Here is a 16257-nt window from a genome sequence, read left to right as displayed (position 1 = left end):
TGAGGGAGCCCACTGCTGGCTGCTGTTCAAGGCTGCAGCATGAGGACTCTGTAAGGCTAGCTAAGTGTTCTCTGCAGAAAAGGAAGGTGACCAAGCTGAAAGCTGCAGTACATTTGTTCACCAGTCCACATGGCTATCAGAGCACCAAACATGATGAATTATTATTTATTTTCCTTGTAAAACGACACTTTTTATAGGTTCTGGATTTAAAGGCACTCCAGAGAGTTCTGTGTTTCTAGACTCAATTACTCATCATTGCTGGGCTGTTTTAGCCTGCAGTGAACTATGTCAGAGCAATGGCAAATATGACATTTAATCAATCTATCAAGCATTTCATACCACCATTGTTTATGGTTCTGTCACCATCAAGACCTAGAATTATCCAAATGCACTACTGCCAGCTGCATTATGCATGGATTTGGCAGTAGCGCTTTTTGTTTTCATTTTGAAGTAGATTTTTAGATTGACACAGCAATATACACCTGCCCCTGATACAACCCTGCTTCCAGTGTCAGGAAGATAAAATGTCTGTGACAACTTGTTTGTATCACAGAAAAGCTATTTTCTCACTGTGGGAAACAACACTGATGGAGCACTTAAAGAAGGCGCATTTTAATCAAGCTCCTCAGTTTTCATGGACGGATTTGTGGGAGCTGCATAACTGTCACCTCGGTAGATAGCGGGGCCACAGAGCACCTTGTTTCAATTAGTTTGGGGATGGTGTTTGCTGTGGAGATGGCATCGACTACGGTAAGTCACATGGGCTAAGATGGCTTTCTCCAAGGACATGTGTTCTGCAGATATGGTGTCGCTTGTCAGAATCTAATGAACCACTCTCCTGTTTTAATCAATCCTCGCTCTCAGAAAAAAGAGGTGAAAGAGGAAGTCCGCGGAAAAACGAAGAGAGGGAAGACGGGGTGTGGAGGGGGGCTCTATGGCAAGAGAGATGAGCTTCATGTAATGAGCCTCTCCTTAGCAAATACCTCTCATTCACATTCAGTTCAGAAATCTCCTGAGGGAAAGTTGACAAGTCGTCAGATCTGATTAATCCGCAAATTACCAACGGGCATCAGAGGTCATGTTAAAAAATAGAGACAATTAAACAGCCTCACAATGAAAGTTATTTTTGATGATTCATTCTCAGCAGCTTTTAACCATCTAATGGGAATGTCAGTCAAACAGTGACTCTTGTAAAGTATTGCAGCTGAGAAAGCCACAGGAAGAAGTCTGAATAATGTGGTTAAACCTCAAAAGATCCTCCCCAACTTAAGAGAACAAAATCAGTCTTTCATTAAGATAATCAGCTTTTCCACCATCACACTCTGTTTTTGTGCTCGAAACAAATCAATGCTGCCATCTTAAATTTCTTTCCAGCCCATAATAAGACGTGATGAATGGCCGTTTTGTCAGGATGGCCTTACAATTATGTCATTATCACCCCTGAGAAAGGACGCTCGAGTTTTTTTTTCTTGGCAGAACACAGTTATGCGACTTGTGGGAAAATGTCTTTCAGTGAGACAGCACAATCCCCACAGAATTAATTTGTTTACTCACTTGAATAATCATCTAAACTTGATTAGATATTTTTTAACCTTGACTCTCCCACACAACAGCGCTAATCTTTGTGAGATGGCCTGAGTCAAAGACAAGGCATAATTCCTGCCATATTAGTAGGATCAGCTGTGAAGGATAATATCAGATCAGCTCAGGGTCAGCCAGTATGTGAACCTTTTCGGTGATTTTGCTTTTGGCCCGGCAGCACTAACTTTCATCCCCCTTTGTCGGAGCTTTGGCACCAAGCTGCTTTGGAGAGCAGAGGCGCAGTCAGAATTGCCACAAGGCTTTACCACTCCGGTTAAACTGGATGGAGTGAGAGCGTTCTCTTCAATTTAGCAAGAAAGTGTGAGGATGGATCCTTCTGTAAGCACAGGCAACCAGTGCAGACATCTGTTCACGCTCGCCTGAACAAGCAATAGTTCGCTCCCGTGTGAGAAAATGAAGTTGAAGGATGAGAGGTGGGGGTAACAATCTTAACCACACGGTGAAATGAGATGAATAAAACATAGACAGTCCAATGGAAATATAAATAAATAAAGGTATCCATGTGACTGCAGGAGATGCTTCAATAGGTCTGATTTTTTGGAATTTAGTTGAAGAAGTAAAGTGGATTCCAGAAATGGCCTCACAGGCAAAACTGGGAGCGGTGCACCGGCAGCGGTGGAAGAAAGGGCAGAATGCTGTTTACATGACTTTATGTAACAGCCCATGTCAACTCCTGGTGTTGGCCACTTGTCACTTCCTCTGTCCTCCAAGTCCTACAGCACGATGATGAGCGAAGACACTGAGAGACAGTGCTAGTGAGAGAGGCTAACGTTTTTTTTTTTTTGTTTTGTTTTTAAGTGCCTCCGTGGACATTTTCACTGTTTATTTATCAGTCTCACTTTTTGGCTCTACATAACCAATGCGAGCAAATGTGATCATTGCGGAGAACATTAGCTATGTCTATATAATGACTCCAAATTTTTGCCACCAGGTTGGCAGGAAAGCAGCAGTGGGTTGTTGGCAGCAGCAAAGGGAGCTTTCTCAGCATAATTTAGCCATAATTTAAATCACAGAGCAGGAGATGTTACTCTGAGCTGATATTAGAAGCTATAATTGTCCTAAAAACTTATTGCAAGTTGAACTGGTTGCATAATATACATTTTACTATTTTTATAGTTCAAATCAAATCAAATCTATGTAGCCACAATTTGACATGTATTAGACATTTATATTAGACAGCACTGGCAATTTTAATCTGCTTTTTCCAAGATGTTTTTCTAAAAATCACTCAGTGGTTCCCTCTCTTTTCCAAAGAAATTAACAGCTGTAACATGGATGGTTTGAAGATCCCACAATCGACGTGACCATCCAGGAAAACATTTAAAAAACAGTCACGTCTTTCAGCTCGCTCCTATTAAACCCCCTGTCTCTCCGTGACGATAGCACATTGATTTATACTTATGATTGACTCTTCACTGTCTTATGTCAACAAGAAATACATCACAATAATGGTATGTTAGTGCCTCAACTATTCTCCCCAGGGGCTGCCAAACCCCAAAACAATCTACAATTGTTTGTAGTGGCTTTAAAGAGAGCTAAATCTGCACAGATGCTCCAAGTTTTCCTCTTAAAAACCTTCCTGTTCCTTCCGGCTGGCCTCCACACACACCAGCAAACTGTAAATCACAGCAGGTGTTGATGGCGTGGTTCATTTTTATCATCTGAGAAACAGGCACGTTGCTCTCTCCTTCACTGCGAGGTCTGTCGGTTCTCCCAACATGATAGCTCGCTGATCGCTCCGTGTGATAAAACTTGGGGGACCGCGGCGAGAAAATCCTTGAATAAAACAAGTATCGCACCATATATTACTGACATCTAACAGCAGAGCTGCTCCACACAGCCATTTGTCTCTTTCTTTTCTCTGACAGAGACAAGAGACATTATGATGTCAGCTTTGCAGAGGCTCCCCCAGCAATGTGAAATTTGTTTGTCTTCGCCTGTCATGGTGGAGTCTGTCTCAATCTGTGCACTATAGCATATTGCACTGTCGCCTTCTCACATCGCCGCCTGCATTATTCATAGATCCAAAGGCCACACATGTATATCTTGTATATCATTACACCCTCACGTCATGTAGGCACTTGCTGTCAGGCAGGTTGGGAACTCAGTGTCTTGGTCTCCTGCTCTCCTCCTGCCAGCTTCTTGTCACCCCTGAACCTCCGAACAGGCAACTTCAAACCTAGAAGGAAGTAGGCCTGTAGGCAGATAGAGTGACTTTCTAGCCCCCGCATCCTCACTACAGGAGGGGCTACTGTTTCTAAGATCCTGCCAAGAATACACCTCATTATCCAAACGAGACATTAACATGAGCCGCTCCCTTGCTCGCACACCATAGGCCGCCCCATAAAGCCTCTGCTGTGTGGTGCTGTGCCAGGGAAAGCACTGAGGGGGAAGACATTGTGGCAGCAGCTCGTTTTGCATAAAATGGTGGAGGGGGATGCTCAGTGTGTAAAGGGGTCTATTTTATTTGGAGAGGAAGAGATAACCCGGCTGTGGGAGTGAAATGGAAATGTCACCAGGGGAGAGTATGTGAGAGCAGAGCAGCTGAGATCGTAGTGATTTATCTTAACATTTGTTTCTGCATGGCTTGCTGTTTCTGCTCTCCGGAGGATATGCAGAGGAGAGGGATGTGGCAGACAGATGGAGCAGGGGGATTGGCTGAGCCCCTTCGGCCCAGCTCTGCTGCTCCATCCTCCTCCTCCTCCTCCTCCTCACTGTCCACCCGTGTGGTGTTGGATCTGTCACGCCTCCCTGAGAGCCTGATGAAGTAGGTCAGACGCTGTCCCAGGGTCTGACCACTGGCTCCGGAGCTGCTGCTGATGCTGTGTGGTGATTCACTCATTACACACACTGTTCCAAAATAACAACAAGGAGACAAAAACAGCAAGAAAAAAAAACCAACAGAGGAGATGCTGAGGGTAGGATGGTGTGGTAAACAAACAGAGCCCCGACCTCTCCTGGCTTAATGCGTACTAACATGCAGATTTGTTTTGCTGCGTGTCTGCTGACCTAATAACTCATCCTTACAGCTATTCTACTTAGCACTACAGCCACATGCAGGCTAGCAGGGAAACGCAGAGATGCATTAATAATGGTACCTCATGAGCAAACATGAGTTCTAAAAAAAAAAGCAGTGATGTTTAGATGGCAATCGATGGTGATGATAGTAAATATTCATTTGCTCATTAAATGCGCATTAAGAATGATTATTATTACCCCTGTAGGACAAAATTACCATATTATCTATAACAGCACTAAACATGCTTTCTGAAATCTTTCTGAAGTATTTTCTCTGAGATTACGTGCTGCTTCTGCTCTGGAGAGATGAAACCCAGAAGGAGTCTCTCTTTCTCTCTGACAGGACCGTCCTGCAAGTCTCAGCATGTTCACAACATGACACAGATGATGTCACTGGTGTTTTGATACCAGTACTTCGCAGCACTATCTCCTGCAGCACATCCCGTGCCTCTTATCTCTTGGCCTTTGACTGCGAATTGACTTTGAATTACTAGTCTGAAGGCCTTAATGGCACGAGTGTAATTTACCTGCATGAGGCGAGCTGATGCTTCTGTAAAATCAGTGATAGGAAAAAAAAAAAACATGTTGATAAATAGAAAGAAATGGCAGATATTGAAAGGGAGTGTGGGACAGGGTGAGAAATAGCTTTGCCTCGGCGTTGACTCCCAGGGCCGCATGTTAAATTCCTGTCAGTGATGAGCTTTTATTCGTTGTGGCAGCATTACATTTCCATGACTTCACAACCACTGGCAAATTCAGACAGGGGAGTAATGAGGATCGTTGGAATCACTGAATTAATGCGTCCTCCCCGATTGTCCTCGTTTTCACTCGCTCATTATGCCATTCTTTATTTGCCAATGTCACTCCTCAGCCTCTCAAAGGCACTCACTCCATCTTCTTTCTTTTTTTTTTCCCCCTCCGTGTTGCCACTCCTCAAACTCTCAGTGTAGCCCTCTATCTTCTTTTCATCTTCCGTTGTCTGCTGTTTGTTCCTCATTTAGTCGTATTAAAACACCACTCCCTGTACCACTCTTTGAAATCCTCTCTCATTTTCCCAGCCTCTGTCATAACACCTTGTCCAAGTGATTGCGCTAAGACTCAGGAATGTTTCTACCTGTCTCACTCCTTCTTTCTTCATGTGCAGACATGACTGGAGCACACCCAGAAACAGTACCTGCAGGACAGAGTTGTGATACAGTTTCTCTCGCTTTAAAGCCCCGTCTGCTTCAGACACTCTTCTCCTCCAATATCTTTGAACATTTGCTGCCGCTGGTTGTTTTTTGCACAGTAGCTCACACTGAAATACAAAACCCTGCTCCGAATGTTTGTTGTTTTCTGAAACCGCAAATCTGGCACGGACCTGATGTGTCATTTCCACAAGATGTCAGATTTTATTTTTTTTGCGGGTGCCGCATTTGTTCACCATTTGTTTCTCTTAAAGGCTCGCTTCAGTTTTACACAAGTGACTCAAAGGTGGACCACGCATCTAGTTTTAAGAGAAACTGATTTTGTCCAGAAAAATGTTTGGAGGCGGTAAATAATCCGCTCAATCAACTCAGATGTGAGCGTTCAAAATAGTGTCATTAATGCAATGTAAAGTGGCATGGTAGCAGCGTTTAAATAGCTGCAGTATTTCATGTTATTCTTCACCTGTATAAATCTATCATGCCTCTGGATTGAATTATAGCCTTTCATAGCACATCTTGGCACCTATTAATCTCAATAGTACATTTTAGTCATTGCAACTCAAGGTTACCACACTATCTGCATATTTCCAGAGTAGAGTGAACAAGCACTGCCTTTTGTTGCCTGGAACAGTATCAGGGCTGTTGTTTTGCTGCTTTGAGGTCTTTTTTATCTATCTGTTGGCAGGTGTTGCTGGTAGCGATGGCGTGCTGGTGGAACGCCTCCTCCCTCCTCCGTGCTGTCAAACACCCCTATGTACCCCAACCATTTCAAATGTGTTTTATTATTAGTGTCTTTGTAATGTGATTAGTTTGCCGTAGCCACTCACATGTGGGCACGTGGGCAGCCCACGCTGGAGGAACTGAGAAATCTTTTGCCATTTTATTATGTTCATGTATGCACAAGGCTAGCGAGCTCAATGAGAGGGATGCTGTGATGTGACCTTGTGGAGAGATAAGTACAGTGCAGAAGCGTGCAGGGTAACACGATGAGAACGGGCAGCTATCTTTGCCAACACACCTCTTTTGAGTTGCAGAGTAAAAGCAGTGTGTCCCTCCACTGCACTGAACTCATCTGATGAGCTTTCCTGGTGTTTCTGAGCTGCTTTCTCTGTGTTTAAAGTACCCCCATTACAGAGGTTGAGCCATGTGAAAACTTCAGTACTCCTACCTTCTATACCCCCCTTTAGTAAAACATCTAAATAACTCCTTTAGAAACTCTTTCTTGTTTTCGGTATTGCAACTTTCAAAGCTCCCTCGAGGGTGGATGCGCCAGCCAGAAACCACAAAAATACCAGCATCTTTACAACAGCTTTCATGTCTATAGTTTGTATGGGCTATAACACATTCTTCAATCCTTAGTGTTGACATTCACATTCTTCAAATACGGGTGTCAAGAGGTGGTGTCATCTGATCCTCTATAGAAATGGAGGTGATGGAGAGTGTCTTTGAAATCTTGCTGCATCATCTTTTACTAGAGCTATTCTTTAGTTTTAATGGTCTTGCCTGGTGTTTTTCACCTCCCTAAGCGATAGATAGTCTGGAGCTCTGGGGTTGTTATAGTCAACAAAACCTAAGGAAAAAATATTTCATTAACTAAAATACAAAGGAGGTTTTCAAAACAAAATAAATAAAAGCACTTGGTTAAAGTCAGCATTGTTTCCCTCCATTTTCACTGTGGTTGCCGCACCAATTTGTCCTGTTAGGTTTGACTTATTGAGAGACACCAGCCTGATAACAAGGATCCAGAACGAAGATGACACAGTAACAGACTAGTTCCAGACGTTGGCAGCAATGCAACATAGTGGATCCAGGCCGCCGTAAAACTCCCAAAAGGAAGAAGAGAAAGCTTTCATATGCAAACAAGGTTTTCTGAAAATGGCTAAAGTTCCCAGCAGAAAGCAGCACAGTCCTATATGGGAATGCTTTGACTACTGCTCCGTACTAGACAAAAGTAAATGTGTCATGATGAAGAGCGACAGTAACATTTGTAGGATACAGCTAAAGGGGAAGAACCCAGCTAATTTGAAAGTTGACCTGAGAAACTCTCATAGAGAAGCACACAAAAAGTTCCCGGAGTCGACAGAGCGGGAAACTGCTAACGCAAGTTCACAGTCAGACAGCTGCACGACATCAAGACCTCCACAAACACAGCAAACCTTGCCTCAGTGCTTTCTTCCAACCCACCTTTTTCAGCTGCTCTAAATCAAGGCTTTCCTCATAATACTTGGAAAAAAATGAAACTTACACTAAAATTAAATAAAAACTAAACTAAAAGTAGTTTAGTTTGTCAAAGTAAAACTAAAATTACAGATGCATTCCTAAAACAAACTGAAATTTACATCAACTAAAATGAAAAGCTAATACAAATAAAAACTAATGAAAACTATAATAGCTCTGGTCTTGGCAACCGTGCGCATGCAAAGAAAAACGCCTAATTAAGATAAAATAAGGGACCTGATGAGAGCAAAGACAGATCCTAGCAGAGAAAGGCAGTGAATAGTAAAGGAGAGGATTACAGGAGAACGTTTTCCCTTTTCTCTCTACTCCTTCAATCCTCTGGATTTCCACCCCTCTTTAGGCTTGGTGGGAGGATGTGTTCTAGAGCAGGGGTGACCTGGCTCTGCTCTCTCATTCATGTGTGTAATGAAGGCCTGTGTCTGAATAATCCCATTAGGTGGTTAGATTAAAACCTGAGCTGATATTTGAGACTGTGCCCGGCACCGCTTTAGAAATTGGAGAGCTTTGCTGTCGGCCCTGGGAGAAAGGGTGCAGGGGAAGAGCAGCTGAGGAGAGCGACTGTGTTTGGGAGGTCTATCCTTTAGACTGATAGTGTCATTGTAATTAACGGAGGGAGACAGGCTTCAGCAGCTTCTTTGCTCCGACCCCATGCCATCCTTTCCTACCGGAGTTATGCAGAGATTTATCATTTCCACTAAGAAGCCGTTCTAATCGAGTCTAATAGTTTTGATTCAACAGTTTAGGGCAATAATTTGAAAATCATTTTCCGCTTATGTTGGAAATTTGTCTTTTTTGTTTTGCATGATGAGGATGGCAGAGGTTGTCAGATGTGCTGGTTGTTGCAGTGATTTGACTGCAAATTTAATATCTCTAAGGAACTTTTAGAATAGCTTTTCATAAACCTTCATCTTGTCTCAATTATGATCTGTTTCTTTATAAAGGGGGTTTCAATTTCAGAAATCTATCAATATTATCCATAATTACATATTAGATTTAATAGATTCCTCTTCGGGGCGACATTGATGCACCCATGTTATCTGCCTGTTGTTCCCATAACATTGTAACCGCCCTCAACACTAACACATGTCCACATAAAAACCCAATTGCGAAAATGTGTCACAGTTTAAGTGTGACACGATGACATTTGTTGACGTCGATGTACATCAAAGCAACGAATTTACTCCCTGGGTGTTACAGTACTTGTGATGGTCGTATTTTTCTCTGAGAAGACACCTGATAAGCAGTACGAGGACCTGGTTTTACTACATAATGAATAATGGTGTATAATGGGTTGGTGATAAATCAGCACAGCAGTTGGCACAAATAGTAACAAAAGGAGTTAATCTTCTCTGGATCTTGCCTGACTTGTCTTACCTTGTTGCAAACTGTACACGAGTCTGTGGTTTGCCCTGTGTGAAAAGGAAGCTTGCTCTTTTCTTCCTCACCATTTCGTTCTCCTTCTTCTCAGTCCTCTCCCACACCATTTGTTTAGTAGATGGTGTAACTGTTGTTTTATTCCCCCATATTTCTGTTGAGGATTCAGCGTTTGCCATTGATGTTAAATGTGCCTCTGCTCTGCAGGTTTAGACAAGCACTACCTGTGCGCCTCGAGGCTTTGATCACATTTCAGATAAAAAAAAAAGAAAAAAAAATCTCTCTTCGGTCTCTGTGCTCGAAGAAGCTTTACACGTTTTTAGGTTTTAAGTGAAGAGGTTTATGTACGGCATGTGGTTTTCAATAGTTTGACTGTAAACAGCAACTGTGTTGTGTTGTGTTGTGTTGTGGTGTGGTGTGTTAGTCATGAGCATTGTTTATCTTCCTGTGAGTAGGCTATGGGCTCTCTAAAATGGTGGAATGAATGTGATACTGAGCTCAGTTTAGCTCCAGATATGGTACAGCCAAGGCAGGTCTGAATTAAAAAAAAAACAACATTTTTTTTTGTATTTGCAAGACAAAATCCGAGCCTGCAGACCCTGGTATCTTAGTTATTGTTTGTCTCTAGCTTGCCATTAGTCATTGTCACTCTGTTCTAGATTAGAGAACACCTTTGACTCATTTGATCATTTTCTCTCTATACTCCACTGTCTTTACTGAGTAATATATATTTTTCTCTGGAAGCATATGCTGTTTTTGCTGTGTGCTCTGCTGCCTGAATAGAAGAGCCTCTTGTTTATTGGCTCTCTTGATGCATCTGGCTGTGTATGTTTGGCTGCTGATAATCGTCTCTGGCAGTGCTCTTTCATTTCATTACCGCTACACTGATGATGAAGAAGGTTATATGTCATGGTGTTCTGTTTAAATGCTGGACTGTACAACACTGTATCATTCAATATGTTTACTTTGACTTGTGTGAAACCTAAAGAGTCAAATGTAATAGCTGAAAGGCCACGTGAATTAATTCTTCCTCCGTTTCTTTATCAAATGTTTCATTTTCTTCCAACAGAGAAGAAATGATGGTTAATGCATGCTGACAAAGCACTTTCATCTCTTCTGTCAATGTACTCTTTGATGATCTTGTGTGTTGGTGGACTGGCTGTTTATTTCATTAATTCAGTGTTTTAAACTGCATGTGCCTGTTAATGATTGAGCCTTGCCACGCTGTCGGTAATGGCTCCTTTGGGGTTGGGGGGTTTTGTCGTGGGGCCGGGGGTCCTTCCTTTCCCCTTTGCTTTTCCGTCCTTTTCTCCCTTACTTCATCTTTCCTGAAAAAAAAAAAAATGCACCTGCACAAACGCACCTCCTCCCACCAGAGCACTGACACACTCCCTTCCATCTGTCTTTTCCTACCCAGAATTCCCTAACAACCCGACACCTGGGGACCGTGAGATCCCGCAGGAGCAGCACAATACAGGTGCCGCCATCGGGGGCGCTGTGGGGGGAGTCGCCCTGTTGGTCATAGCGGCCATACTGCTCTTCATATTCCTGCGCAGCCGCCAGCGCACCTTCAAGGGAGACTACAACACCAAGAAACACGTGTTTGGAAATGGGTACAGTAAGGCCGGCGGCCTGCCCACCCACCCTCCCATCCCCAAGAACCTGCAATACCCAGATGACTCGGACGACGAGAAGAAACCCGCCCAGATCGGCGGCCCCGGAGGGTTTGAGGCGAGCGAGCGCGATTTTGACGGCGAGCAAGAGGACCTGAAGAGGCCCTATTTCACTGTGGACGAAGGAGAGAGCCGAGATTATGATGAGCGGACTCTCGCTTTCCAGTATGACCCTGAACCTGAGATAGCTGATGATATGATTTCTCAAACCGATGGCTCTGTCATTTCTAAGAAAGAGTGGTATGTGTAGTGGCATGCAACAACCAAACCAAACAACCCTTTTGTCCCCCACCTGCATTCCACTGCATCCGTCACCTCCATCACGACCCCACCCTCCCATTTGTCAAACTGCACCCTTCACAGTCCCATTCCTCTTTTGGTCAATCTAGTACCCCACCCCCTCCCCACCCCCACATCAGACCCCCATCTAATTAATCTCAATTAGAAAATCAAGCGTCTATTTAAAGTGCTAGCAACATCAACTTGTCAACATGACAGCATTGGTATCAGGTGAATGGGAAAAGAATACAAACTAAGGTGTGTAAATGGACTCGTTGTCACTGACCTTCATGGCCAGGGAGGTGATAGGTCAATTAATACTGGTGTATTATTCTTTTTGTGTATTTTTTCATGTTCTAAATGTATTAAATGTATAAAAAGAGACTGCAGGTTGAGGTTTTGCTGAGCACATTTGTGAAAGTCCTACACTGGATGTGCAATTTGGTTTGTTTTCCATTACCATTGCCGTTTTGTTGTTTTTATAATGTCTTTTTGTATGATTTTTAAGTGACCAGAGAATTGAGAGTTAAATGTCTGCTATAATTACAGGTGGAGTTCTAAGTGTTTGTAATTTTGTGGTCAAATGTTTCAGAGAAAAAGAAAAAAAAAACACAACACACCATACAGCACCTGTATCATTTCTCCTGTTTCTCACTGCGGTTAGCATCCATTAAATTTCTCATTTTTGTACATTTACAGAATTAAAAGCAGATACGTTATGGCTGTTTTCCAAAGACACGCTTAATATTTCTTGACCCCCTCCTTGTCTTTATATGCGTGGGAGGGAGTTGGTCCATGGACATGGCACTAACAAATAATGTTCTCAATTTATTCCTAAATTTTAATCACGTTAAATCAGTTCCCAGTGAATCAGAATAGCAGGGGAGAGAAGAGCTGCAATTGCATCATACACAACAATTTCTGCTTTTCAGTGGTGCATCACAATCATGTCCAGAAGAGGTGTAGTGAGTCTCAATGTCCACAGAAATCTTCAATAATGCTCTGAAATGTCATGGTTGTCACTTGACTTGAACAGGTTCACCTGTGTACCCGAGCTCTCAATCTTACCACTATAATGAAATGTCTGTGTTTTTGTGTTGAGTTATCATAATTATGTTTTGTTCTTACCCTTCTTCTATGAAATGGATGTCAGAGAAAAGTGTCTGGGGAATTGTCCCTATAATGACTCTGTCTCCTTATAATTGTGTGACTTTGTGCTGAAGAATTGGCGTAAGCCTCCTCGCTCACACCAACAGCATTTTCTATGAGGAGTCATCCATGGACACAAAGCACCCGGACAGGAGGAAAATGTCAGCTGATACTTTTCTTTAAGTCTACAGAGAAAACATTTGAACGTGTAAAGGGAATTATGATGGTGGCTATGCTAGAGTATAATGTGTCACCTGCTGCTTTTCATGATGTGTTTTTTTTTATCTCTTTTTTTGCGTTCTAAAATGAATTTTAGTGGCTGTTTGGGGGATTTTAAAGGAATGAATGGTTGTCCTTCCCTTGATGTTGGCATCTTAACTTGCCAACAGGGATACAATGACCCTGTCTGAAGGCATTATAAATATCTGGCTTTTTAAATCACTGTTATTAAGTGCCAGTGGATGCTAGCATAGCAGATTACTTGTTGCTCTCCTCAGCGTTCAGGTCCATTACACAATAAGCAAAATGCATTTGCTTTCAAACAAAAAAAGTTCAATGTGAAATATGGGATAAAACAGAGACAAAGGAGTAAATCCATGGATATAAACAACATATCTGACTGGCTCTGAACAATATAAATACTATATAAAGCCTTATTTTATGCATGTTTTTTTGTGTTGGAGTGGATGTGCGTATGTTGCTATTTTTTCTGTATCGATTCAAGTGCGTTTGTTCTCATTTGCAGCTCAAAAGACGACACTTTGTCAGTGTTGTCAGTATTGACAGAGGTATGAGTTCATGGGCACACAGTGCCCAGCAACAATATTGCAGTTAGTACAGAAAAAAAACTATATAAACACATATAAATATATATAAATAAAGATGAAAAAAGCATTTCTTCGAGAGCAGAAATCTCTGCCAGCTGGAGATGTGAATGTTTTACAGTTCATGCTTGTCTACTGTATGTTTTTAGATGAGCATGTTAATCATGAGCCTCAATTTCTATCGTATTTTCAACACAAATTAACATTACAAAGTAGGGAATATCATGTTCTTATCAAAGTCTGTTGATATTAGTTTAGTTTAGTTTTATTTTCTGTTGATTTCAGTTTTGTTCAGTTTCATTTTCCGCAGCCTTATTTTTGTTTTTGTTGAGTGTATCAGCTACAGTTTGAGAACGTTTGCAACAGAAAGTGTCAGAGGGGGAAAACTAATTGACGGTAGCCAGGTTGCTACTCACAAAGTGCAAAATTGTATAGCCTTTAGTTAATTGTTCACCTGCCGAGGAACTGATTTGCATTACAGCATAACAGTGACAAACACGTGAAAAGCATGTTTTTATCTTTTATTCTTACATTCAGTGCCTATCACAGTCAGGAGACATGAGGTAGTCTGAACTGTTGCTGCTCCATCATTTAAGTTAATCATGCCATAGAATGATATAATAAATAATACTGAAATACAACATGGACTGCAAACCTCTTCAAATCAGATCAATTATGGTTTTTTAATTGCAGTGAATTTTAGTTGGAATAGTGCGGATGTTATTCCACCCGAGCGCCAGCACAGTACTAACAACGCATCTGTACTTGATCTTTAAATCAATCGATCTCTTGAAAACTGCATTTATCACCATTTTAAAGTTGAATGAGCACTTTTTTCCAGTCATTAAGAGATCTAATATTTGCAGTTTAGTCACACCTGGCTGCCTTTTCTAAGCACAATCAAAACAATGTAATGAAAAGAGACTCAGCTTGGAAATTTCAATGAAAAAAATGTAATTTTGACCCAAAGCGAAGATCAATTCTGCCCATTTTTAAAGCACAAGTTTAAGGTTTCATCTCCCTTTTTTTTTTCTGCAGCCATTATGAAACCACTGCCACACTTGCTTCTCAGACATGTTGGAGGAAGAAAAACCTTTCAGATTTGAGTTGACATTCTGTATACTGGTAGATGTAAACATTGTCTTCATGTTGTCGGGGTGTTATGAGTTTCTATTTTGTAATACTCACTGTAACTTCATTCCATCCTAATCTACTTTTTGTATTCAGTATGTTCAACATTCCACTGTAAATACTGTACATAGGGTTGAGATTATAGTTGGGATTTATTTAGGGACAACTGCGTAGGGACCCTGTTCATGTAAAATATATCTATTTTGACTGCAAACATAGAGACTTGATGATGGATAGATGAAGTCGATGCATAGCTTCTTTCCAAAGTCCCACCTAAAAATGCTCCTCCAGTACATTTTTAGTATGCCACTAGCGGCTTCACTGTCATACAAAGGGGTGATGCATACAGTTTGTCGATTTAATGTTATTGAAAGAAAAGAGAGAAATTGTCTGTATGCAGCCATGTGAATGTATATTTCTGAGGGTGTTACAAAAAAAAATCTCTTGTTCAATTGTGATGACCCAGTGAAGTAACTTGTATTTGTTTTAAGCATTAAATGAGTTCAATAGTCAACAATGATCTGTCCCAGTTCACTGAATGGATAGACGTCTGTTATGAATATGGTTCATGACTGCAACACATTTCTTATCTCTGTGTATTGATTTTGGTAATTGCAGCTCTTTCCCAACAGCTTTAATCAGTAATGTATCCCTGTCGCCTCATGCAGGTGTTTATTTGGATCTCTTTGTCAGCTTTATTGCTTCCAGCGAGCCTGTAAGACATAAAAGGTTTGTCATTCAAGTAAACCTTTCTTCAGTTTTAACAATTAGAGACCTTGTATGGGCCACATTTAAATCGACAGATTAGACAGAGCCACAGTTTTGAATTGCAGCATCCTATATTCAGCTCTTCATTGCCATTCCAGTTTTGAGAATTAAAAGGCTACAGAGGCAGCTGCAGTGCTAATGCAGGATGATTCTGTTTGGCTGCATCCATGATTCCTTCCATTGTTTTTGTCTAGTTTTCATGCCTGAACATGAGACGAATCTGTTAAAGCAATACAACCATACATGAATAGGAAATGTCTTATAATTCAGACACATCTTACAGCTGAGGAAGTTATTTTACTACCATTTTTTTGCCAGAACTGCATCCATCACTGAGAAAAGATCATTTAAAAAGCTGGAAGAATCACTGTATAGTATACTGTTATTCATTTCATGTGTGGCTAAGACAAGGTAGATAAAGGGATACGCACCGTATAAAACAAAAGACTACTGTGGCTATTACTGTAGCTTTTAGTGGGGATTTCCTTTAATTTGAGAGCAAAAACTGTCAGGCAGATGTTGGTATTGAGTTCAGTGCCTAATGAAGCTACAGTGATATGATGAGAGAGGCCCAGTGTAGAGCCAGACAGATCTGTCTCAGACTGTGGGACTCAAGTGCAGACATCTGCACCGTGCACATTAAGAACAGCCCAGAGTTTGCAGCTGTTGCCATCCATTTGCTAAAAGAGCCCTTTGTAGCCCAAGGGGCTTTGATGGCACATAGGCTTTTAACATGCATGGCCATCTAGTTTGTTCCCCTCCTAACAGAGCCGCAAGAGGAATTCTACAACATTTCTCTCCATCAAAGTACTCTTAGGATGAAATATGGCTGGATCTTTGTTTTAGAATATTCATCCTGTGCTGTAAATTCAAAGGCGAGTGTGTTAAAGCGCCTCCTGTGATGTCGCTCAACTAAACACAGTGTCAAATCAGAGAAGACAAATTACATCTACGTGTTATTAAACACTTAACAATCTTTGTGGAAATACAATGAAAGATCTTATTGTGCCTGCC

General features: G+C 41.6%; 1 protein-coding gene across 3 annotated transcripts in view; it reads left to right on the top strand.

Moving 5' to 3' along the window:
• nectin1b (nectin cell adhesion molecule 1b) overlaps positions 1-16257 on the top strand; it is a 138903-nt gene that overhangs the window by 59756 nt on the left and 62890 nt on the right. For 2 of the 3 annotated variants that reach the window (XM_070829841.1, XM_070829842.1), the window contains exon 6: positions 10837-13576. The exons of the other annotated variant lie outside the window; for it this stretch is intronic. In XM_070829841.1, the coding sequence (XP_070685942.1) occupies positions 10837-11342 (506 nt within the window). In that variant the 3' untranslated portion in view covers positions 11343-13576. Of the gene's footprint in view, positions 1-10836; positions 13577-16257 lie in introns of those variants that run through there. 3 annotated transcript variants of the gene reach the window in all.

This window comes from Pempheris klunzingeri, chromosome 4 (assembly GCF_042242105.1).
Source record: "Pempheris klunzingeri isolate RE-2024b chromosome 4, fPemKlu1.hap1, whole genome shotgun sequence".
Taxonomy (NCBI): Eukaryota; Metazoa; Chordata; class Actinopteri; order Acropomatiformes; family Pempheridae; genus Pempheris; species Pempheris klunzingeri.
This window is presented reverse-complemented; position numbering and strand designations above follow the sequence as displayed.